Source organism: Camelina sativa, chromosome 15, assembly GCF_030686135.1.
Source record: "Camelina sativa cultivar CO46 ecotype springtype chromosome 15, ASM3068613v1".
In the NCBI taxonomy this organism is placed as follows: domain Eukaryota; kingdom Viridiplantae; phylum Streptophyta; class Magnoliopsida; order Brassicales; family Brassicaceae; genus Camelina; species Camelina sativa.
Genome location: NC_141894.1, coordinates 31,469,653 through 31,494,282, shown reverse-complemented (window position 1 = coordinate 31,494,282; position 24,630 = coordinate 31,469,653). Strand labels below are relative to the sequence as shown.

Genomic DNA, 24,630 nt, shown 5'->3' with positions numbered 1-24,630 from the left:
TACCCGTTACACTTGGATCTATCCCCTTAAGCTTAAATCACAAGTTCGTGACACCTTCATTCACTTCAAAGCACTTGTTGAGAACAGAGTTGGCAAACGAATTGGAACCTTATACACCGACAATGGAGGTGAATTCTTAGCCCTTCGACAGTTTCTAGCAAGCAACGGCATCTCACATCACTCCTCTTCCACCTACTTCCACACCGCCACCCTCACCACTCGTAAGGCCTTCGTCGCCGCTGACAGGATCTCCGCCATCAGACAATCACCGGACGGTAAGTACGGAACCGCTCAACAATACGACTCGGGAAGCTGCAATAGTCGAGCCCAATCCACATCGTCAACAAACCCAACAAACCCAACAAACTCAAAACACCCAACCAGCCCCACTTAAACAATATCAACGTCGCCAATCCACTAAAGGCCCAACAACCAAGCCCACTCCCACTCCTTTAACCACAAGTCCACCAACAACCTTACCCGCTCCAACACCTTCATCAACAAACACGAATCCATCCACGATTGTACCACTCCCAGCTCCACCCCCTCCAAATCTGATTCCGACAATCCCAACCCAACCTCGACATATCCCTGAACCAGTTCCACAACCTGTTCCGACTAAGCAACACTCTATGACCACTCGCAGGAAAAACAATATCATAAAACCCAACACCAAACTTAATCTCTCTATTGCCTTGTCTCGTCATATCCCACCTGAACCAACAACAGTGAACCAGGCTCTAAAGGATCGAAAATGGCGAGGAGCCATGTCCACAGAAATTGATGCTTTTGCTAGAAATCAAACACTTGATCTCGTTCCTCGTCAATCTAACTTTAATGTTGTTGGGTGCAAATGGTTGTTTAAGAACAAATTTCTCTCTAATGGTTCTCTTGGCAGGTGTAAAGCAAGACTAGTGGCCAAGGGTTACTCTCAACAACTTGGCAGAGATTATGATCAAACATTTAGTCCAGTGATCAAGTCTACAACTATTCGTTTGGTGTTGGATGTTGCAGTCTCAAAATCATGGCCTATCAAACAGCTTGACGTGAATAACACATTTCTCCAAGGAACACTTGAGGATGAAGTGTATATGGAACAACCACCTGGATTTGTCAACTCTGATTTCCCGGATTATGTTTGTCGTCTACGCAAAGCCATATACGGTTTAAAACAGTCACCAAGGGCATGGTATACTGAATTGAAGAATTATTTGGTGGGTGTAGGTTTTGTTAACTCGCTTGCAGATACATCCCTATTTGTTCTTCGACATGAAAAGGACTACGTCTACCTTCTAGTGTATGTCGATGACATTCTCATAACGGGTAGCAATGCAGCACAAGTTCAACGGGTTCTTAATCTCCTGACTGATAGATTCTCCGTCAAAGACCCTGAAAATCTCAATTATTTCCTTGGTCTTGAGGCACATCGCACCAGCAAAGGACTTCACTTGTCACAACGCAAATATATTGTTGATCTGCTTCACACCTACGACATGACTGCTGCAAATGCTGTCAGCTCTCCAATGGCATCTTCTCCAAAAATCACAATCAACTCTGGCAACACGCTATCAGATCCTACACCTTATCGTAAACTTGTTGGTAGTCTCCAATACCTTGCTTTCACAAGGCCTGACATAGCATTTGCGGTTAATCGACTGTCGCAATTCATGCACTGCCCCACAGATGTTCACTGGCAAGCCGCCAAGAGAGTTCTCCGCTATCTTGCCGGTACACCAACTCATGGTATATTCTTCCCCGCTGCAAATCCCCTCTCTTTACATGCGTACTCTGATGCAGACTAGACAGGGGACTCACATGACTATGTGTCAACCAATGCCTACATTGTTTATCTTGGTAAAACTCCTATCTCTTGGTCTGCCAAGAAACAGAATGGCGTGGCTCGATCTTCCACAGAGGCTGAATACAGAGCTGTAGCGAACACAGCTGCTGAGCTACAATGGATTTGCAACCTCCTGTCCGAGCTTGGGATCCACCGCACTGCACCACCAGTGATATATTGTGACAATGTGGGAGCCACATTCCTTTGCGCAAATCCGGTGTTTCACTCACGGATGAAACACATAGCTATTGACTACCTTTTCATAAGAGGTCAGGTACAACGTGGTCTTCTCCGGGTCTCACATGTTCATACAACGGACCAGCTTGCTGACGCCCTCACCAAGCCTTTAACGCGTCATCGGTTCTTGACACTTCGCAGCAAGATTGGAGTGACATCTGCCCCTCCATCTTGAGGGGGGGATGTTAAGGATACGACAGTATCATGTCAAGGATATGCGAGTATCACACCATAACTTTTGCAATATCTCATTTCCTTGTATATTACATTCCATACTTAGCTAACCCTAGAGAAACTCTCTCTCTCTCGACTCATGTATATATATCTCGATGTAATCCCTTCTGTAAATATAACAAGATACACAGTTTACATCATACATGGGACGCTTTCGCAGCTTGGTTGAACATCACTGATTCTACTTCCTCTAAGACACTAAAGAAACTTGTAGCACAGGCTGTAATCTACACCCTTTGGTCGGAAAGAAACAATCGTCTTCACAACAATGTCTCAACTCCACCTCAAGTGCAGTTCAAGATTCTGGACATGCAAGTCAGAGATGCAATCCTAGCAAAGGCTTACCGGAAAAACTTTGAGAACCTGTTGAGGGATTGGTTAAGAACTATCTAGTGCTCTCTGTTCTTTTGGTGTTTTTCACCTCTAGCTAGGCCTCATTTTTACTTTTTTTGGTGAGGTCTACCTACTGTTGTCAAATTGTAGATTCTACAATCCGTTTCATTAACTGAAATTCACCAATTTTCAAAAAAAAAAAAAAAAAAAAAAAATCTCAAATAACCGTTTTAAAAACGTTATGAGTTTATGGCTACACCGACGACGTTTTGGAGTTTTTAAGTTCAACCTAGTTGTTTTCTTGTTTTATCTTTTTGGCGAGGAACCAACTTGTTAGGTTGTAACATATGTAACACCATATCTTTCATTTATATGATATTTGCGTTTTAGCAAAAAGAAACGTAAACGGATTCTCATGTATCTATATATAACTGCGCTTTTATACGTTTGTGGGGTATTTGATTGATTGTACGTCACAACTCATAATACGTATTGTTTGTTTACTAGCTTATCTAGTTATCTGTACATCGACTCCTCCTATATATGTTATATATGCAACTACATAGTACATATACATATATATATATATATACATATATATATATATATATATATATATATTTGAAAGAACTAAAAAAACTAAATGTCTATTATGTATGTAACCCACAGTAAGAATAAAACGTATGAGCAAAAAAAAAGAAAATAATGAATGTGAAATTATTAAGAAGTGCCACAGAATTTAGGTATGAACGCATACTAATTTAGAATGTATGTATATGAAGAAAAAGGTATGAAATGAACGATTAATTACTTAACGATAAGAAGTTGTAAATTGATGCACACGTAACGTTTTTAACAAAATAACAAAATAGAAATCTTTAAAGATATACGATAACTTAACTCAGTCTGTTGTCATGAGAGTAGTTTCATTTCTTCAAGCTACTATATATACTGAACATATATCATCATCTAAATAATAAGTTTCCATTTGGTTTACAAAACTGGATATGATAGACACTTAATTTATAGTTTGTGCACTATCTATAGAGTAGCCAATCATGATAATGGGGTAAAGAAACAAAACGATGCATGGTGTTTGTAGCAACGATCATGTCTGATGGCGGTTGAAACTTCTACTGACATACATATATATATGTTTAGGTGGCAGCACACATTTCATCGCCTAAAAAATTAAGTTTAGAGAATGAATGGAGTTGGGTATGATATGCTATCATTGTTTTTAAACTTTTGATTTCTTCAAAAATAAAAAATTTCTTTTTCTTTTATGTTTTCACGTGGATCCAAAAATTACATTTTGCGGTCTCCTCGGTTCTGGCTATATTACTAATTACTAATAGCCTTTGCTCTCTACTACACACATTTACGGAACGTAACAGCGAGCTTTGGTGTTTCCGCTATGCATATGTATGATGATAGAATTAGAATAGAATTTTGCTGACGTGGAGGGCGATTACTAAGGTGATTAGGGTTACACTTGCTTGGTAGCCAAGTTTAATGGTTCTGGCGGATCTGCCGCCTCCGGCAACTGAGGCCGGTACACCAGTGGTGGTTGAGGGGAAGCAGCGTGTTGTAGTCCCAAAGGAGGTGTTTGTTGATGCGCAGCCATTGTGGGAAGATCTTGTTGTCGGAAAGTTTCTCAGTGAAAAAGCTCCTCATGTGGGGAAGATCCATATAATTGTTAATAAGATTTGGAGATTGGGTGATAAATCTTCACTTATTGATGTAATAGTGGTTAACGAAACCACTGTAAAATTTCGTGTGCGTAGTGAGAGTATCATGCATAGGATATTAAACCGTGGGATGTGGAACATAGGTGGTCTTCCCATGATTCTTTCTAAATGGACGCCTTTCGCAGAGGAAGCGCAACCAGCCCTGAAATCCGTCCCATTGTTGGTTGTCTTGAAGAATGTACCGTACACCATGTTCACTAATAAGGGATTGCAGTTTCTGGCTAGTGCCGTGGATACACCTATCCGATTACACCCAAAAACAGAGGCATGCTCAAGTTTTGAGGAAGCACAAATTATGGTGGAGGCTGATCTCACAAAGGATTTACCAGTTGAATATCACTTGGCAAGCGAAGAGGAGGGGGAGTTGGATACTGTGGTTACATACTCTTATCCTTGGCTGCCTGCTCGCTGTAGTCAATGTCGAAAGTGGGGACATCTGCAGTCTGCTTGTTTGACAAAAGTGGTCTCGAATGAGCAACCGGCTTCCCCTAAGGCTCAGGTGGAGAAGGAAGCAGGGATTACCGGTTCAAAACATCTAGCAACTCCTCTCCGGGAAATTACACAATAGTCGGCTGCGGCAAGTTTGGCCACAGTTGAGGCTCCGGTGACTGATATTACCGGGACAGGGGAAGAACAAGAGTGGATAACACCACAAAAAATGGGCAACAAGTCTGTGTCTAGTCTGAACAAACGGTTTGCATAGTTGCAGTCTAGGGAGGGATCTCTGTTATCTAATTCTTACTCGGTTTTGAGTGAGAGGAATGAGGACGATGAGGAAGCAGATGTGGAAGGGGAGAAGGTTTTTTCCACGGAAACAGAGGCAGATCCCCCTCTACCTGATGTTGCCGCCAGTCCTCTTAAAGCTCTTCTTGACCCTAGTTTACCTGCACAGGCGGATTCAGATGCACCTGGGGTGGGAAAGACTGAACGTCGAGTTAAAGCAACTGTTACCATGCGGGAATCTATCCCACGTGCCTCAAAAAATGCTCATAAGTATGTTACAAACCCTTCTACTCAACCTCTACGAGATCAGAGTAAGACGGGTACCCAACTATAACTTATGTCGAGTTTCTTTTGGAATGTTCGCGGTTTCAACAAAATGTCTAAACATTCCGTAGTTCAAGATTGGGTAAGAAGAGGTAACTTTTAGTTTGGATGCATCTTGGAATCGAGGGTAAAGGAATCTAAATCTACGGATATACTTCCTTCTTTTTTTCCAGGTTGGTCTTTTTTAACTATACTTTCAATAGAAGAGGAAGAATATGGGTGGTATGGAACTCGAATGTTCATCTCACGCCTTGTTTCACAAGCAGTCAACTGATCACATGCTCGGTTCTGCTGGAAGGTGCAGAGAAGGAGTTTTTTGTTTCATTTGTGTATGCAGCTAATGGTGTGGAAGAAAGGAAAATACTGTGGGAGGATCTGAAATTTCACCAAGACTCTCCACTGTTCCGTAATAAACCATGGATTTTAATGAAATTTTGGTGATTTTAATGAAAATTTGAGGGCGGATGAGCACTCTCTCTCAGATAGGCAACCTATTATGTCGCAGGGAATGCGTGATTTTCAAGAGGTTGGGCAACATTGCTCCTTCAGTGACTTTCCCTCTTATGGTCCGCTGTACACATGGTGTAATAAACGTGAGTTTGGTCTTATATGTAAGAAGCTTGACAGAGTTCTTGTCAATGACGTTTAGCTAGCTGAGCATCAACAGTCTAAGGGTGTGTTTGAGGCGGGGGGCTGCTCAGGTCATTTACGATGCCACATAAAGATTGGAGGAGAAAAACCTAGACTGCGACGACCTTTTAAGTTCTGCAATGCTTCAGTAGAAGATGAACATTTTTTGCCAATGGTTAAAGCCTACTGGGATGATACAGAGAGTTTGTTTCACTCGACTTCAGCACTATATCGTTTCTCCAAAAACTTGAAAGCCTTAAAACCGCAAGTCAAGCAGTTAAGTCGAGATCTTTTAGGTAATCTGGAAAAAAGAGCTAAAGAAGCATTTGCGCATCTCTGTACTTGTCAGTCTGAAACACTACAGAATCCAACTGATTAGACAATGCAGAGGGAAGCGGCTGCTTATAGTAGATGGCTGTTCTTAGCAGGCTTGGAGGAACAATTCTTAAAACAAAAATCCAAACTACATTGGCTAAAGGTTGGAGATGGAAAAAATAAGGCTTTTCACCATGCCGCCAAGACCCGTGAAGCACGTAATACGATCAAAGAAGTTCAATGTTTGGATGGTAGTATAGCAGATACGCAAGAAACAATTAAGCAGGAGGCAAAGAGATTTTTTCAGGATTTTCTGGGTTATAAGATACCTAACTATCAAGGAATCGATGAGGCTGAGCTCTCAACTCTGTTACCTTTTCGATGTTCGGAGGTGGATCAGTCCATGTTGGTATAAGATGTCACAGAGACTGAGATACGAGAAATCTTATTCTCTGTGCCAAGGGATAAGAGTCCTGGCCCTGATGGATACACCGTGGAGTTCCTTAAGGCGACATGGTCTGTTATTAAGAGTGATTTTGTTGCCTCAGTCCAATCTTTCTTTAAATTTGATTTTTTTACCTAAGGGTGTAAATACAACCATTCTAGCACTAATTCCAAGAAGAAAGAGGTGAGAGAGATGAAGGACTATAGACCAATTTCTTGTTGCAATGTGACATATAAGGTGATCTCTAAGCTTCTCGCTAACAGACTCAAACAGATTCTCCCTGCTTTTATCTCTCCAAATCAGTCTGCATTCGTCAAGGATAGGCTACTAATGGAAAATGTCCTCCTGGCTTCTGAAATAGTTGCAAACTATCATAAGGATACTGTGTCACCAAGAAGTGCAATTAAGATCGACATCTCTAAAGCATTTGACTCTGTGCAATGGTCTTTTCTGCTTAGTATCCTTTGTACTATACACTTCCCGATGCAATTCATCAAGTGGATCGAACTTTGCATTACTACCGCTTCCTTCTCAGTTCAAGTAAATGGAGAGTTGTCTCGTCTGTTTCACAGTGAACGAGGGTTGAGGCAAGGTTGTTCTTTATCTCCCTATCTCTTTGTGATATGAATGCAAGTCTTGTCTGCAATGCTTGATAAAGCAGCCAAGGAACGAAGAGTCGGTTATCACCCGCGATGTAAGAATATCAGTCTCACACACTTGTGTTTTGCTGATGACTTATTGGTGTTTACGGATGGGACCAAGACATCTATTGAGGGTATTCTTCAGACCTTTCATCACTTTGCAGGCGTCTCAGGACTAACTATCAGTCTCGAAAAGTCTACTCTATATATGGCTGGGGTCACAGCCACTGAGGTGATGAGATACTTCAATCATTCCCTTTTGCATCAGGAACTCTACCAGTCCGATATCTTGGTTTACCTCTCTTAACTAAGCGCATGACAACCTCTGACTACACGCCACTGCTAGAGCGTATTCGAGAAAAATTCAGTAGCTGGACGGGGCGATATCTCTCATTTGTGGGCCGTCTACAGCTCATCAGTTCAGTAATTCAAAGTCTCACAAACTTCTGGATGTCAGCTTTCCGATTGCCAACCGCTTGTACCAAGGAGATCAACAGTATTTGCTCTGCGTTTTTTTGGTCGGGTCCCTCACTTAATACCAAAAAAGCAAAGGTCTCCTGGATGGATGTATGTTTACCAAAGGAAGAAGGTGGCTTGGGTTTGCGTTCCTTGAAAGAAACAAATAAGGTGAGTTCTCTGAAACTCATATGGCGAACGTTGGCGTCAAAGTCACTTTGGGTGGACTGGCTTAGAGCTTACCTCCTTACCAAGGGTTCTTTCTGGTCTATCAAAGATAGCACAACCTCCGGCTCTTGGATGTGAGGACTGAGACCAATTCTCTCCTTCCGAAGTGATTTATGTGTGGAGGAGCTTATCACCGTTAAGAGTTCCAAATTGAAAGAGAGTGTTTGAATGCTAAAACTGTATAATGCTGCTTGAGAGAAAAAATGCTAGATCCTTTACAAAGACTCCCCCCTTACATATTTATACAGACCAATTTATTACCCAATTAATGCGTAATTAATATTACACGATTTTCGCGTCCTAATTAATCCTCTTGAATGCAGGAATCTTTGACCAAGCTCGAGCTGCGAGCTGACTAACATGACGCCTCTCCGCACTCTCTTCTTCTCTCCGGGCCTGATGGACCGACCAGTGCTACGCCCTTGGCCCATTAGACGTGCCCGGCCCAGGCCCTTTGCCTGTTTCCCGAGATGACGAATCATGGGTAAAACAGTTGCCCCCCAAATCTCCCGAGCTGAGCAGTTCGGGGGACTTTTGACCTCCAAGCGATCATTTTTGGGAAACTGAATATTACCCATATCCCCACGATTTGATCGTGGTGATGATGAGATTTGCCTTCCCGAACAAGCCCCGGGGCTTACCGGGTAGCGTGTAAGCTATAAGAGAGAGGAAAAGCGGTCCGAGACCTTTCGCTTCTCCAGGTAATCATTACTCCCTGGTTCCGTGTATAAAGGTAAACTCGACTTCTCTCTTCTACTCTTAATTCCCAGTTGTGCTTTCGTTTTTGTTCTGCGATTTCCTCTCTTTTCTTCTGTTAACTTCTTTGCTCTCGCCGGAAAGTTCTTCGACCTTCCTTTATTTCTCACTACTTTTACCCGAAAAACATGTATCCTCCGAAATCCTCATCGGGTAAAACCGTGAAACCCTTGATTACGGGCGTTTATGGCCCCCATCAGCCGTCAATTCTCTCTGCGGAGAACATAGCCGAGATTAGAGGATCCACCGGGATTCCGCCGGAGGTCGAGATCAGGTTCCCAGAGGCTCACGAGTCCCCGGAGAACCCTCCTACATGGTACTGTTGTGTATTCGAGATATTTTTCTCTGCGTGCGGTCTGTCGTTTCCCCTCTCCAAACTCATTGTAAAGATGATGTTCGAGCTGGGCTTCGCCCTCCCCCAGATGTGCCCGAACTTTGTTCGGATTGTTATGTGTCTTAAAACTCTGGGGGAGGAGTTCGATTACAAGCTATCCCTGGCCGACTTTCTTCAGGTGTACACGGTGAAGACAGGTCGTACCAAGGGCACGCTCTACGTAAGTCCGCTTTCCGGACTGAAGGTTTTTAATGACCTACCCGAGAAGGACGAGAAATGGCGGAAGTCTTACTTCTTTTTTCCGGTTAACGAACTCACCTTTGGCCACCTCTCGAGTTCGCACGTATCGAAGTGGACTTCAAAAATTGGTAGAATGGTGTTCTTTGTTAGGTATAACCTTAATATATGTTCTTTCTTGCTTCTTACCCTTTGTCATTCCAATCTCAGATCACTTCGAGCGCGGGTTGCTTTGCCCTATGTTCGCAGAGTTTTTCTAGAGGTTCTGCAGCCAGGATCAGATCGCCTGGGATTCTTTCTCGTGTGAAAGGATTAGGGAGTCCACGGTGAGGCTTAGAGGAAGTTCTCTCGTCTGCTCCGACCGTATAAGCACTTCGGAGATGAACTACCGAGAGGAAAGGGCGTGCCGGATCGCTGAGAAGGAAGCGAAGCTGAATATGGCAGCGGCTCTTGCCGAGGGCAAAGCTCACCTTCCTACCAAGAAGTCCAGTTCGTCCGCCCCTGAGGTAGGCGGGACTCCCGTGTCCCCTGCTGGCCCTTCCGATCTCCTTGCAGGTGCTTCTGGTCCTTCGACCGATCCGTCCGAACCCCCCGTGATTGTCATAGCTGACTCTAGTGACGAGCCACAAAAGATCGCAGCTCCCCCCCCCCCCGTCAGCAAGGAAGCCTTCCGGTGAAGTCAGCTCCCAACGAACTGACTCATCCAAAAAGAGGAAGGAACCTGAGACTTCCTCATTTGCCCGCGAGAAGAGCCGAGCCCGGACTAGTTCGTCGGGGGATGACCGGAGTAGGTCCAGCTCGAAAGATGGGGGTCCTTCCTCGGAGAGGAGATCTAGGGAGGTTCCCCCTTCAAAAGAATCTGGGGGCTGCTCCGGGAAGTTACCTTCGAAGGAACTGCGTTCTTCCCCCCGAGGTAACGATAACCCAAAGTGTTTCAAATTTGTTTTTCAGATGGTTACTGAGTAAACTAACATTGCTCAAATATTTCAGCTCCCCCTGCCTCCCCAGCTGACCTGATGAGGAGCTACACGCGGCCAGGAGTCCGGATCCCGGCGTTCGCGGACATGTCCGAGGTCATTCGTGCGAATTTATTCTGCTTCGCGGATAAGATTGACGAGGTTAGTAGCATGTATATCTTTGCAGTTCGCTCTATTTTAGCAACAGCTTTCCCGTTTTAAACGAGTTGAACTTCCCCAGCTGATGATCGAGGTTAACTCCTCGGTGGCGTCCTACGAGGACCAGCTGTTCGCCTCTCCCTCGTCTTCCGAGGTGAGCCTTCTCCAAGAGAGGATTGCTGACCTGGAAGCTCAGGTAAAGGAATATGTTAGGCTGGAGGCTGAAAACGCTAGTACCATGGAGAAAGCCGAACAAATCCGAGCTCAGATGAAGAAAGCCGAGATAGAGGTGCTTGACCTCGGAGTTGCCAATGAAGACCTCCGAGACAAATTGAAGAAAGCGGGGGACCTTTACTATGAGGCAGTGGAGGATGCGAAAGTAGCGAAGAACCGGCTGCACGAAATCGAGCTCTGTAACCAGCTTTTGGAGGCTGGAAACAGCTGCGAGATCGAAAGGGTACGGAGGGAGGAGAGGCAGGCAATGAGGCGGACTCTCTACCCCTTGGTTGAAGTAGTGAGGATCACTTTCAAAGAGAGGGAGAAGCTAGCTCCGGTCAAGATCCGAGCCCCGGAGATCAGGGCTAACCGGATGTTGATCGAGGAGATCTCTAGGGGAGAGATCCAGGATATGGAGGCTGAGCTCGGACTTCTGAGAGCTGAAGAGGAGGAGTCCAATGAAAAAGTTTCGAAGTTAATCCTCCGTGACCTCGACCTTTCAGCATTTTCCGACCTTTTGGTGGATACGCCCGAGCTCTTGTGCTGTGAGCACCCTTTGAGCATTACAATCGACGAGTCCGGCACTAATCTCGGACAAATGTCGAATCAGGGGATGGAAGACTATCTGACGAATACCAGGTCGGAAGCGGAGCTTGCAGAGATGGGCATTGACCTTTCCGAAGTGGCATCAGATCCTCCTCCCCCTACTCAATAGTTTTTCACCCGGGGTTGTTTTTGGCACAAGTTGCCCCCGTTTGTTGTTTTTTTTGTTGAACTTATTTCAGAGCTTTTTGGTCGCGGTGACCACTCCGTATTTGCATATTTCCGGACAGAATTTTTTCCTTTGTATCATCCTGAATGCGAACTCGATTCCCACAATCTTTTGTTTAACTCAGAATGGGAAAAAATGATAAGAGCAAAAATGAGTACGAAGTGAGGACTTCGGTTTTGATTAGAGTTCGCGAAACTAAACCCCAACTTTAATTTGATAAGTAAAGCTGAGTACGAAGTGAGTACTTCGGTTTTAGTTAGAGTTTGCAAAATTAAACCTCAACTTTAATTCGATAAGCAAAGCTGAGTACGAAGTGAGTACTTCGGTTTTAATTAGAGTTTGCAAAACTAAACCTTAACTTTAATTCGATAAGTAAAGCTAAGTACGAAGTGAGTACTTCGGTTTAGATTAGAGTTCGCAACATTAAACTTCAACTTTAATTTGATAAGTAAAGCTGAGTACGACGTGAGAACTTCGGTTTAGAATTCGCGAAGTTGAACTTCGGCTTAAAACGATATATGCGAAGTCAGACTTCGGCTTAAAACGATATATGCGAAGTCAGACTTCGGCTTTTTTTTTTTTTTTTTTTTTTGCTAAACCATTATTAAGAAAAAAGTTTAGAGAACTTTTGATTTTATTAATATGGATAACTGGACCCGAAACGGGCTACCTACATACCCTTATCGGGATCAAGCTAAACATAGTTCGATACAAGAAAATTAATTGTTAAAAGAGTTTAAGGTGTAAAGAGTTCCAGGACCTCGGAACTGGTTTTCCCTCAGAATCCTCGAGCTGATAAACTCCATTTCAAACTTCGCGAGTAATTCTGTACGGTCCTTCCCAGTTGATTCCCAGCTTCCCCACATTGAGCTCCTCGGTGTTCTCGTAGACCTTTCGAAGGACTAGGTCGCCAACCGCCAGGGGCCTACTTCAGATTTTGGAGTTATAATACCGGGCTACTGCGTTCTGGTAATTCTGGATCCGAACTGAAGCCTGATCCCGACGCTTATTGATCGTATCAAGGGTATCCTGCAAAAAATTCCTCATTCTCCTCAGCTCGAAGTGGGTTTAGCGAGGTACGGACTCCAGGAACCTCTATGTCGGCTGGGACTATGGCATCAACTCCGTAAACCAGGGAAAACGGTGTTTCATTAGTGGCCCAGTGGGGTGTTGTTCGGATTGCCCAAAGAACGCCCTGCAGCTCGTCCGGCCAGCGCCCTTTACGAGAATCGAGCCGTTTCTTCAAGTTAGCTAGTATGACCTTATTCATCGCTTCAGCTTGACCATTACCTTGTGGGTAACAAGGAGTTGACTTATTGAGTCGAATCTTCCATTTCGTGCAAAACCCTTCGAACTGCGAGGAGATGAACTGCGGACCATTGTCGGTGACGATTTCGTGAGGGACGCCGTAGCGATAGATTATGCTTTTTAGCACGAACTGCTCTACTTCTTCACTCGTTACTTTCGCGTAGGCCGCTGCTTCTACCCACTTAGAGAAATAGTCAGTAAGAGCGAGCACGTAAAGGGCCAACGATGTCCATGGACCACCTCATGAACGGGTAAGGTGCGGACACCGACGACAGAAGCTCGGTAGGTTGATGGATTGACGGGGCATGCTTTTGACATTTCTCACAAGTTCAAGAACAGTTTTCGCAGTCCGTGACCATAGTAGGCCAGAAATAGCCTTGCCTTTTGATTTTGAAGGCCAAAGTTTGTCCTCCGAAGTGATTCCCATTGGGACCGTCGTGAAAAGCTCGCATTAGCATCGCGGGCTCTTTATCAGCAACACATGTTAGATAGGGACCAGCTACACTTTGGCGTAGGAGTACTCCGCTGTAGATGCAATACCGTGCGCTGAAAATTTTGAGTTTCCTGGCTGCCCATTTGTCGGCTGGGAGTTCTCCTTTTTCCAAGTAAACCCAGATCGGGCTCCGTCAGTCTCCTGCCCCCCCAACTGTTAGTGTTCGTACTACTCGAAGTGGAGTGCGGGGTAACAGTTTGATCGTCAACTGGTGAGCTCGATGATTCCAGAGTTTGATTTGCGTCTTGCTCGACCAGAGGCGGATGAATATCCATCGTAGTAGGCATGGCGGGAGCTAGGTCCTCCTGTGGCAAAGAATCCGAAGCTGCCTTGCGAGCTGCCTCCTCAGCAGCCAATTGTTTTTTCATTGCCCAGGTGACTACGTTTGAGCTCTCTAGTCGGATGCTTGGAAACTCGATGACTTCAACGAGGATAATTCTTGTCATTGCAGGATCCGAAGTTCACGCTAGAGCTGCTAAGGCGTCCGCAGCGGAGTTTTCACTTCGTGGATCTTAGTGATTTCAAAATCCTCAAACTTAGTTACTAATTCCCGAGCTGTGGACAAATAAGCCTCCATAGGACCATCCTTTGTCTCGTACTCCCCTAGGAACTTGTTGGTGACCAGCTGCAAATCGCAAAAAGCTCGGAGCTTTCGGACACCAATCCCTACTGCGAGGCGTAAGCCAGCGAGGAAGGACTCATATTCAGCTTCGTTGTTTGACGCACTGAAAACCAAGCGAAATGACTGCTCGATTACTTCTCCAGTAGGGGAAGTGAGACGGACCCCAATTTCTGCTCCCGATCTGGAAGATGCTCCATCTACATACATGATATGATCGTGGCAAGCAAGGAGCCATAGGCTGCAGAGCAACCGGAGGTGGTGGGAAGGATCACTCGTTCAAGAGCTAAGGAGAGGGCCAAGGAAGCTCATGCACTCATAGTGACGGGTCATTCAACCTACCAAGGATCCAAGTCTTCAACATATCCAACCTGAAGACTTCACCCGGTAATGATGACTAGGTAACTTAGGTGAGAAGTTTATACTCTTTTTCCCATAGCTGAGTTTTGTCCCAATGGGTTTTCTCAGCATGGTTTTTAATGAGGCAAATGGATCACTACGTCGAGTTATCTAGAAGTCATTACCAATGGGGAATAATGTACTTTTGTACTAGTTCAAGTGACTTCTGTACTACTACAGGTCACTTAGACGTTTTGCTGTTTTCTTATTTCCTTAAAACGTTTTGTTGTTTTATTTTTAACTTCCTGCTGTTTGGAGTGTCGAGCCTAGGGTTAATTATAAAACCCACAGCCACGCCTCCTTTGTTCTTTAGCGAAGAATGATGCTGTAACACGAATTGTTGATCTTTCTTCCTCAATTTGATTTCTTGAATGTGTTCTTGAATTCTGGGTTTCTAAACACTTTGTGATACAGAAACTCTTCACTTGTTTCGTGCCATACAACCACCTAAACATCTATCTCCATCAAACCATTGTTTTCTTCCTTCGATCTTCACACATTATCACCCAAAATCATCCGTTCATCATCACCTCCCGTCCACATCACCTATCACTCGGTTATCAGCCTTCATCAGAGTTAAATCCTAGGGAAATCGTATCAATACAATGTCCATGGAACCTCAATACTGTCACTGACCGAAGAGGCTAGTGGGAGTTCGATCAGGAAATCTGCTAGCACTTGCGCCTTAGCACAGGTTCGAGTCCAAAACTCGATGTCATATTCGTTTAGCTCGACAAACCATTTAGCTAATCTCCCAGACTGGCTTGGACTATGCAACACCGTCCGAAGTGGTTGCGTCGTTAGGATTACGATTGTGTGAGACTGAAAGTAAGCTCGCAGTTTCCTTGCCGAAGTAACTACTGCTAAGGCCAATTTTTCCATCATAGGATAACTGGACTCTGCCCCAGTAAATGACTTACTGACATAGAAAATTGGTCGCTGCTCCCCCCTTTCTTCCCAAACCAAGACTCCACTTACTGCGCTGTCCAAAACAGCTACGTAAAGGAAAAGTGGCTCTCCGAACTCAGGTTTAGCCAAGACCGGAGGTTCAGATAGGTAAGGTTTCAGCTGAGAGAAAGCTTCTTCGCACTTCGCGTCCCATAAGAAGTTCTTCCCCCCCTTTCCTCAATAGCTGGTAGAACGGGAGGCACTTGTCTGTAGACCGGGAGATGAAGCGGTTGAGGGCTTTGATCCGTCCGTTAAGACGTTGCACTTCGCGTAAAGTCCTTGGAGAACTCATAGACAAGAAAGCGTTAATTTGCCTCGGGTTTGCTTCAATTCCTCGTTCTGTGATGATGTATCCCAGAAACTCCCCTGATGGGACTACAAAGGTACACTTCGTGGGGTTAAGCTTCATCCCGAACTGGTTCAAGATGTCGAAGCAAACTTTCAAATGTGCAAGATGCGAGCTGGCTTCCATAGACTTCACCAACATGTCGTTAATGTAGACTTCCATGGTTTTTTCGAGCTGGTGCTCGAACATTCGGTTTACAAGTCTCTGGTAGGTTGATCCGGCGTTCTTTAGACCAAAGTCATCACCTTGTAACAGTAAATCCTGCGGTCCGTAATGAATCCGGTCTTTTCCTGGTCTTCTGGGTTCATAAGGATTTGATTGTAACCGGAGAAGGCATCCATGAACGACATCAGCTCATGGCCCGAAGTTGACTCAACTAGCCTGTCGATATGCGGAAGTGGAAAGCTGTCCTTGGGGCACGCCTTATTCATGTCGGTAAAATCAACGCAAACTCGTGATTTTGCATTCTTCTTTTTGACTACCACTGTGTTTGCGAGCCATTCAGGGTACTTTACTTTGCGTATCTGCCCTGCCTTTAGTAAACGTTCCACCTCCTTGTTAACAATTTCAGCTCGCTCAGGACCCAGTTTCCTTTCGCTTCTGCTTTATAGGTATGAACGTTGGGTCCACATTCAGCTCGTGCGAGATTACCTCCGGACTGATACCGGGCATTTCGTCTACGGACCACGCAAAGGTGGTCATATTTTCCTTCAGAAAGGTTACCAGACTGGCGCAGAGCTCACCATCCAATCCAACTCCGATCTAGATTTCCTGATCTGGAAACTTATCGTTGATGAAAATGGACTCAGTGAGGTCACCTTTTAATTGCTTCCAAACTGGATTCTTCGGGACCTCGAGCTGTGCTTGCTATTGAACCAGGAGCTTGTGACTCGCGAGATAGCAGCTCCTTGCCATCCTTTGGCTACCTAGAATCTCTCGAACTCCTTGCGGGGTTGGAAATTTGACGCACTGATGGTACGTCGAGGCTACTGCCTTCATCTGGTAGAGCCAAGGAGTTCCCATAATAATGTTATAGGCCACAAGTCGGTCGAAGACTGTGAACTCCACCATTTTTACCACTCCTTGAGTGGACACCGATAGTGTGATTGTGCCCAACGACATCGATATCTCGCTTGTGAAAGAGACCAAAGGTGAGGGCGGTCCCACGATGTGCTCTCTCCCGATAACCATTCTAGCAAGCGTCTCGAGGAATATTAAATCTACCGAGCTCCCAGTATCTATTAGGATCCGGCATACTTCGTGGTTTGCAACGTCCAGTGATATGACGAGTGCATCGTTATGCGGAGTGTCTAGTTCCTCGGTTTCTTTCTCATAGAAGGTAACTTCGGGTAGATCGCTTGTAGTGACCTTAGCTCGCTTCGGCTGAGGGCTCGTGAGCTTCCGCTGATGGTCCTTGATGGCCGTGATGGAGTTTCGAAAAAGGCGCGACCCCCCCATTATGACGTCTATTCTTTTTTTGGGGGCTTCGTTCCCTTCTGATTGTTTCGGTTTTTTCAAAGGTGGAGCGTCTTTGTCCACCTCGGGGGTTGTCTTCTGCTCCAACTCCTCGATTGTTACGTTCGACATCTCTCCTACCACATACTTTTCTGCGAGAAGGTGCATCAGTTTCTTGCAGTCACGAGTGGAGTGACTATTGGTTTTGTGGAGCTCGCAGTACGTGTCCTCATCTCGGACCCATTTGTTACTTGGGAGTACTCCACTCTTGGAGCGTGGTGAAAATGGAGTTTTGGATGGCGAACTCTTTGGTGAATTCTTCTTGGGAGGTTGATTGACTATGAATGTGCCAGGTCCGGACTTCGGAGTTGCAGGCGGAGTCTTTTTAGCGGGTGTTTCGAATCGAGGTTTGCCTGCAGGTGGAACTTTATGTTTCAGTGTGGCGGCAGCCTTGTCTTCTTCTGCGATTATCCAGTTCGAAGCCCGGTGTAAGACGTCCTAAATGGTTGGGAACCGATTCACGGTTAACTCTTCGCGAAAACAAGATTTATGCCAGAGGCCATTCTTTAGTGCAGCAAGAGCAGTTGAGTCCGAGAGTCCTGGAATCTGGATCTGCATTTCCTTGAACTTTGTTATATAGGACCAGAGACTCTCCGGCATTTTGGCTCAAGTTCCAAAGCTGAGCATCTATTACCGCGGTCTCGATTAAGCTAGAATACTGCTTAATGAATGAGGTCGACAGCTCCGTGAAGTTTTTTATGGAGCCGGCTGTTAAATATCCGAACCAAAGTAGAGCCAGTCCGCAAAAAGTCTCCGCGAACAACTTGCACTATCCAGCGTCTGCTTCGTGAGGTTCAAGGTCTACGCGGCTAGCTGTTAACAAGAAAGTCTTAAGATGACTGGTCGGATCTCCCTTTCCCTCGTAGCTCGAGAACTTAATTTTGCCAGTATCTTTGATGCGGACTCGGGCTACTTGGTCTGAGAAAGGATTTCGCTTTGACTCCTCGATCACCCAGAAAATATCCGGAGCTGAAGTGGTTGCACTGTGCATCACGGACCGCATGTCCCTGATTTCGCTCTGCATGCGGAAGATCTCGGGATTGGTGACGTAACCAGGAGTCGGAGTGCTTCTGCCCACAGGAGGTGGAAGACGAACTGGGACCTTGGAGGATCCGGCGACACCGAGCTGAACCGGAATGTGGCTATCGTCGACCAGTGGTGGTGCTGTTTGAGTACTTAGCTGGGGTTGGAAAGGATCTTCCGGAGTGGTATTTGCTGTTGCTGGCTGCGAGGTGAGAGGCAGAGTAATGCCAGAAAAATCCAAAGCACGCCGGCGTGGGTTTTGATCGAAGGACAAGAGATCGACCCGATCGGCGTATGCGTGGTGAGAGGCAGAGAGGTTGGCTACTGACGTAGTGACTGCCTCCAAACGGGTAGATACATGACCTTCCAGGCTGTCAAAAACGCTCGGTAAGAGCAGCCGAGGCTGCTTGCTGACGGTCGGACTTCTCAGACAAGTCCTGCAAAAGTTTCTGGATAGCCTCTAGAGTTACCTGATTGGAAGAGTCGGTAGCCATAGCGGTGTTTGGTTGAAGTGGGTTTGGATATAAAGTCGGAACTAGTAAGAGTATAGGTGATAACCCCCCTCCTTCTAGCGCCAAATGTGAGAACTGAGACCAATTCTCTCCTTCTGAAGTGATTTATGTGTAGAGGAGCTTATCACCGTTAAGAGTTCCGAACTGAAAGAGAGTGTTTGAATGCTAAAACTGTATAATGCTGCTTGAGAGAAAAAATGTTCGATCCTTTACAAAGACTCCCCCCCCCTTTACATATATATACAGACCAATTTATTACCCAATTAATGCGTAATTAATATTACACGATTTTTGCGTCCTAATTAATCCTCTTGAATGCAGGAATCTTTAACCGAGCTCAAGCTGCGAGCTGACTAACACGACGCCTCTCCGTGCTCTCTTCTTCTCTCCGGGCCTGATGGGCCGACCAGTGCTACGCCCTTGGCCCGTTTGACGTGCCCAGCCCAGGCCCTTTGCCTGTTTCTCGAGATGACGAATCATAGGTACAACACTGGATATGGAGAAAGCTACTTAAATACAGAGCTTTGGCAGTGGATTTTGTTCGATATGAGGTTAAGGATGGAGAAGGAACCTCCTTTTGGCACGACAATTGGTCGCAACTGGGTTGTTTATTAAACATTGCAGGCCCTAGGGGTACTATGGATATGGGAATTGGTCTCCACGCCACAGTTGCGGAAGCACTCTCTCACCGCCACCGACACCATCGAGTAGACCATCTGAATCAGTTAGAAGCAGTTCTCATGACAGTCCGAAACAGAGGACTATTGGCAATAGAGGATGTCGTCCTTTGGAGGGGGAAAGGTGATCAGTTTAAGACTACATTTAGCACAAAAGAAACTTGGGCGCATACACGGATAACCCGACAGCGGCAGCCATGGGCAGCAGGTGTCTGGTTTCCTCAGGGTACACCCAAGTTCTCATTTATAGTTTGGTTAGCTGCACTTAACCGTTTGACAATGGGCGATCGTATGCTGACCTGGAACTCTCGGGTTGACACCACCTGTTCTTTCTGCTCAACGCCACAAGAAAGCCGAAACCATCTCTTTTTTGAATGCTCTTACACCTCAGCGGTTTGGACAGGCCTAGTTTCTAAGTTACTCACGACCAAGTTCTCTACGGACTGGGACCAAAACCTGCATCTCCTAGTAGACGCATCATTGGGATCACCTACTCTGTTTCTCCTTCGCTATGCTTTCCAGGCCTCGATTTACTCACTCTGGCAAGAGCGAAATAGACGTCGCCATGGAGAGCCACCAGTCTCCTCTGCTCAGCTCATCAAAAACCTTGACAGACAGGTCTGAAACAGACTGCTCTCACTTCAAACGGGAGGGAAGCTCACAGGTTGTATGGAGAAGTGGCTAGGATCTCGTTAAAGGCACCATTTTATAAATTCAAACTCTAGTTTCTTGGCAACAAAAGATTTAACTTCATGCTGCACTTTATGTAAAATCTATTTTTTGAAATAAATTTTACATTTTATTCAAAAAAAAAAAAAATATGTATGATGATACTCTCTCTCTCTCCCTCTCTCCCTCTCTCCCTCTCTCAAGTTTACTTCTTATTCAATAACCAAAAACTCAGATCTTGGATAGCAAAGATCTTTGTCACAGATGTTAGTGATGAATCCTAGCTTGTTTCCAGGTTTAAGTCTCTCACATGCTAATAATATACGCTTTAACAAGTAACATCAAATGCTGGTTTTATCCCTTTAATTAGCGCTAGGTTTAATGTCCGAAACTGTCTTGGTAACCCAAAAAGACTTTTTGCATGATAACTTGATTGAAAAATATAGAATTGTAACTCATTGCTAAAACAATAAAAAATAGATACAAGGAAAGAACTATATATATCCTGATATGGAATAAAATGTTGGTTTTGGTGGGTGGCCAATATAAGTAGAAGATGCATGTACATAGTGGGAACAAGTAGCCTTTAGCTCATCATTCCTCGAGTAACGGCTGAACGTTTCTCAAAAAAACAATTTTTTTTACAAATTATTATTATTTATTTAGTTTTTAATTTCTATTTCACTGAACAAATAACACATATCTTGTTTGGTCTGAAAATCTTTTCGCAAGTAATACTGGGAATAAATGTTTCCCTTCTTTTTTCTCTTCACTCTCTTCCTTTTATTTATTTTTTAATAAAAATATTTGAGAGAGCATCTCCCAGAATAATGACGGTCTAACATGTCGAAAACATTAGACCTTGTTTATCGGAGGTTGTAAGAGAGGTTTTAAGAGGGGTTATAAGGATAAGTAGGAAAAAAAAAAATCAGAAAGAAAAAAAAAAAGGAAGAGCTCCCCTTATTTAGTATACTCATTTTCATATAAGAGACGCTGACGTGTCAATGCTTGGTTTGGTAAAGAATTTTATTAAAAACAAAAATTTCGTTTGGCCCAGAATTTTATCAAAAATTTCGTTTGATCGTGTTCTTTCTCTTCCTCTCTCTCTCACTCTCTGTCCCAAAAATATTTAACCCAGATACGAACAACGATCCGTGTGCCAAGAATATTTCATTCGATTCCTTTTTTTTCTCTAATTTTCGAATCCAGTGGACCTGAATCGCAAACACAAGGTACATCTCCTCCTCGTCCTTCTTCTTCTCGCGATACTTTTGAAATTGAACCATCTCGATGCTGTTCTGATGATCGCTTTCGAATTCTCGATCTGAACTCTGCTAATGGCACTGAATTTTTTTTCTGGTTGAAATTGGAATCCTAATCTTTTTGACACCTTGTTTCTAGGAAAACTTAGGGCTCTTAATTCTTATAGGACTCAGATTTTGTGGAAGTTTTAAGCCTCCTGGTAGTGAAGAAGAAGCTTGATATGCTTCATTTTCAGAATATTAGACTATTTTTCTTCGAGGGAATTAACTTGTTTTATGTAAAAGTTAATTAGGATTGGTAATTGAAAATTATGTTTCGATTTGCTTCAAAATTGTTGATCAAAGGTTGATTGCATATTCTTAAAATTGGTGCATGATGATGATGCATCAGGTGTCCCTTAGAGGCGCCAGCAGTGGAGAGATATCACGGGATGCTTTGCATGCTAAAGTGTCTCAAGAGAGGGAGCTACGCAGTTATGCAAGACGTGCTAATGCTGCAGCTATTTATATTCAGGTACCTCTTTCTGTTGGCTTTTGCTGAACTGGTGAACTTAAATTAAACCCGTCGCTATCGACCTATCGTTAAAAGATCTCTTTAGTTGTTTGTTCATATAGTGAAATTAGTAGGAGAACGTTTTGTGCAGTGATTGTTGGTATTGGAAGAAGTGGCTAAACTTGGTGTCATCATTTCCAGTACATTTTTAGGATTATTCTGAGTTGGAATTTAAGGATGTTGTTTTTGGTTTAACGGGACTTTATCTCAGCTATATAGACGAAGGCATAACCTTACTTACATCATTTTCCAATACTTATAGAGAGTTTGGAGGTCTTATATTGTGAGAAAGAAGGCAGCTATAGAGATCCAAGAGGAGTGGGAGATTTTACTGAGTTGCCGTTCTGATGCACTGACCAAGAGTTGGGTATCAAGCATAGTATTGAGACCGTTCCTCTTCTTTATCAGATCTTTGTCTATCCAACATCAAAAGATACAGTCAAGAAATATACACTACATCCAAACTTGCTTTAAGATTCTATTGGAAAGCATCAACTCTAATGGTATGCTTTTTTTTTGTTTAGAATATTTGGGAAAAATGCAAGGCAAATCATATTAATGTATTAATGTTTTATTATGTTTTGTATGTTTGAAAATTAATAAAAATGGAATATTTTTTTAATTTTATAAAATCTTAAATGTTTACACATTTATACCACTTCTATTCTATTTAAAATTTTAAAATTTTAAAAACCAATATTTTCAAAAATAAGAGACCCAAAATAAGAACTTACTAATAAAAGAGAAAATTTTATCTAAGAGATCATGGGTTCTTATATTCCAAACAGTACACAATTAATTCATAAAAATTTTAAGAAATCCCCTTATATGAACCCCCCCCCCCCCCCCCCCCAATAAACTTGCTCTTACAAATAAATTTCTATGTTCAAATGTCATTGTAATTTATGTAATATTTATAGAGCCAACTAAAATATATATTTACTCAATTTATCGAAACAAAATTTATTTCAAACTTCTTCTCCCGCAGCCCCCACACATATATACCCAATCACATGCACATGTGAATGTATTATTTTGTTTGAGCGGCAAGAACATTTGATGTGTTGATGAGGTCAAAGAAGCCATGGAATACAACAATACACATGTAACATGCTACATTTATGAGCTCTCGTTCTTTCTTGATGCAAGTTCTCACTAAAGCTATAGATACCCTCCCAACGGCTTGTATCACATTAATATCATCACATCATTTTTGCTTAGCCACATCAGAATAGAAAAAAGCTACAGTTTACCATCAAACAGTTTCAAATGAATTATTGCAACTAGAAATTATATACGCAATTTTATTCCAAACATAGTCATGTCAACTCTATATAAGACTAGTAAACTATATGAGATGACCATGGCCATAATACAAAGCATATTTAAATTTGCTTCACCCATCTGCAATAGCTAATATGGTGATTATTTGTACATTTACCATCAAGAGCCAACATGGCAGGCGATATTCGAAAAGAAAAGCTATATACATTGGAATGCTACAAAAACATATGAAAAATAAAAAATTAGAGCAAAAGATAAAGAATTGGGTTAAGGTGTAGATGGAAAATAAAATACAAGTCTTTATTTTCCAACCGAAAGCTCTCGACTTCTATTTTGACTCCTTATGATACGTTCCCTTCTGATTTACTTAGGCAAAAGACCGTGCTTACACCAGACCGAACCGAACCATAGGTATCGTCTATGTTTCGTTTCATTTCTTGGGAATGTATGTTGGAGAAATGGAGAGTGAGTGATTGTGTTAGAGAAATGTACTTAATGATTACGTGAAGGTATTATTAGGTTTAGTTGCTAGTGTTTCGATTGTGTTGGTGGCTCTATTATGTTCTCGCTTTACTTTGTGATTGTGCTTGAGACGTGTTTAAAATCTCTGAACAATGATGTTTTCCTTATTGCTTCTCTCTTTTTAATACTTCTGGACATGTGTTCTGGTATCGATACTTTCCATAGGACAATATCAAGACTTGGTCATTCCGGTGACAAATTTTCAGAACGAGGACAAGGGTTTCATGGAAATATATCATTCATAATGTCGTCCGATGGCAGCTTGCTAAACGCCAGCAGGTAATTAATTCAGTTATCTCACAGTGCCTTTATTTAGTCATAAGCAAAGAATCAATATAATAAGTGTGTGACAATTTGTTGATTGATATTTAGGGAACTCATTCGACCAAAACATTGAGTGAAGTTAGTGGAACTGGTAGAAAGCCATGGAATCAGAAGGGTACAGGTCGAGCTAGACATGGTACACTGCGTGGTCCGTAGGTAAATCAGTTGTTTTTTAATTTTTTAAGGTTTCTTGCCATCATATATAGCTAGCTCTCTGATTGAACTTTATTGAACCATTAGTTCCGAGGTGGTTGTGTCATGCATGAACCTAAACCGAGAAGCCATGCGATAAAGATGAATAAGCAGGTCCGACGGCTTGGACTGAAAATAGCATTGACAGCTCGAGCCGCCGAAGGAAAAGTCAGTCTCTTTCTCTTCTTAATCATAACTTGTGCTCTTGATCGTCCATCATAACTGTGCCTTTGTTATTAAACTGGTCTTATCGTATCTGATGGTTGAGGAAATTTATGCAGCTCCTCGTGTTTGATGATTTGGCATTGCCTTGCCTACGCATAAAATAAAGAACATTGTGAATTATTACAATCAGATGGAGAAGACAAAGAAAGTCCTTGTTGTAGAAGGTGGTCCT

General features: G+C 43.4%; 3 protein-coding genes, 1 long non-coding RNA gene and 1 pseudogene across 4 annotated transcripts; 4 read left to right on the top strand and 1 right to left on the bottom strand.

Annotated features, from left to right (window-relative positions):
• The first annotated feature begins 4,159 nt into the window (after positions 1–4,159).
• LOC147927399 (uncharacterized) lies at positions 4,160–6,451 on the top strand. The gene is made up of 5 exons (XM_087487439.1): positions 4,160–4,894; positions 5,105–5,438; positions 5,780–5,843; positions 5,948–6,008; positions 6,092–6,451. The coding sequence occupies exons 1-5, from the start codon at positions 4,160–4,162 to the stop codon at positions 6,449–6,451; spliced, it is 1,554 nt and encodes a 517-aa protein (XP_087343565.1).
• A 2,590-nt stretch (positions 6,452–9,041) lies between these two features.
• Positions 9,042–11,530, top strand: LOC147927398 (uncharacterized). The gene is made up of 4 exons (XM_087487438.1): positions 9,042–9,637; positions 9,756–10,039; positions 10,475–10,602; positions 10,682–11,530. The coding sequence occupies exons 1-4, from the start codon at positions 9,042–9,044 to the stop codon at positions 11,528–11,530; spliced, it is 1,857 nt and encodes a 618-aa protein (XP_087343564.1).
• A 783-nt stretch (positions 11,531–12,313) lies between these two features.
• Positions 12,314–18,732, bottom strand: LOC147927397 (uncharacterized; annotated as a pseudogene).
• Positions 18,733–19,388: 656 nt separating this feature from the next.
• LOC147927396 (uncharacterized) lies at positions 19,389–20,051 on the top strand. The gene has a single exon (XM_087487437.1). The coding sequence runs from the start codon at positions 19,389–19,391 to the stop codon at positions 20,049–20,051; it is 663 nt and encodes a 220-aa protein (XP_087343563.1).
• A 774-nt stretch (positions 20,052–20,825) lies between these two features.
• Positions 20,826–22,543, top strand: LOC104747932 (uncharacterized). The gene is made up of 3 exons (XR_761276.3): positions 20,826–21,328; positions 21,750–21,872; positions 22,174–22,543. It is a non-coding gene; the product is annotated as an uncharacterized LOC104747932 (long non-coding RNA).
• Positions 22,544–24,630: the final 2,087 nt, after the last annotated feature.

Excerpts from the sequence above, each read along its gene's own strand:
- LOC147927399 (XM_087487439.1), top strand. The coding sequence starts at position 4,160 with ATGGTTCTGGCGGATCTGCCGCCTCCGGCAACTGAGGCCGGTACACCA. Across the intron at positions 5,844-5,947 it reads TTTCACCAAGACTCTCCACT|GGAATGCGTGATTTTCAAGA; the intron begins GTTCCGTAATAA and ends ATTATGTCGCAG. Across the intron at positions 6,009-6,091 it reads CAGTGACTTTCCCTCTTATG|CTAGCTGAGCATCAACAGTC; the intron begins GTCCGCTGTACA and ends AATGACGTTTAG.
- LOC147927398 (XM_087487438.1), top strand. The coding sequence starts at position 9,042 with ATGTATCCTCCGAAATCCTCATCGGGTAAAACCGTGAAACCCTTGATT. Across the intron at positions 9,638-9,755 it reads AGAATGGTGTTCTTTGTTAG|CCAGGATCAGATCGCCTGGG; the intron begins GTATAACCTTAA and ends GAGGTTCTGCAG. Across the intron at positions 10,603-10,681 it reads TCGCGGATAAGATTGACGAG|CTGATGATCGAGGTTAACTC; the intron begins GTTAGTAGCATG and ends GAACTTCCCCAG.
- LOC147927396 (XM_087487437.1), top strand. The coding sequence starts at position 19,389 with ATGGATATGGGAATTGGTCTCCACGCCACAGTTGCGGAAGCACTCTCT.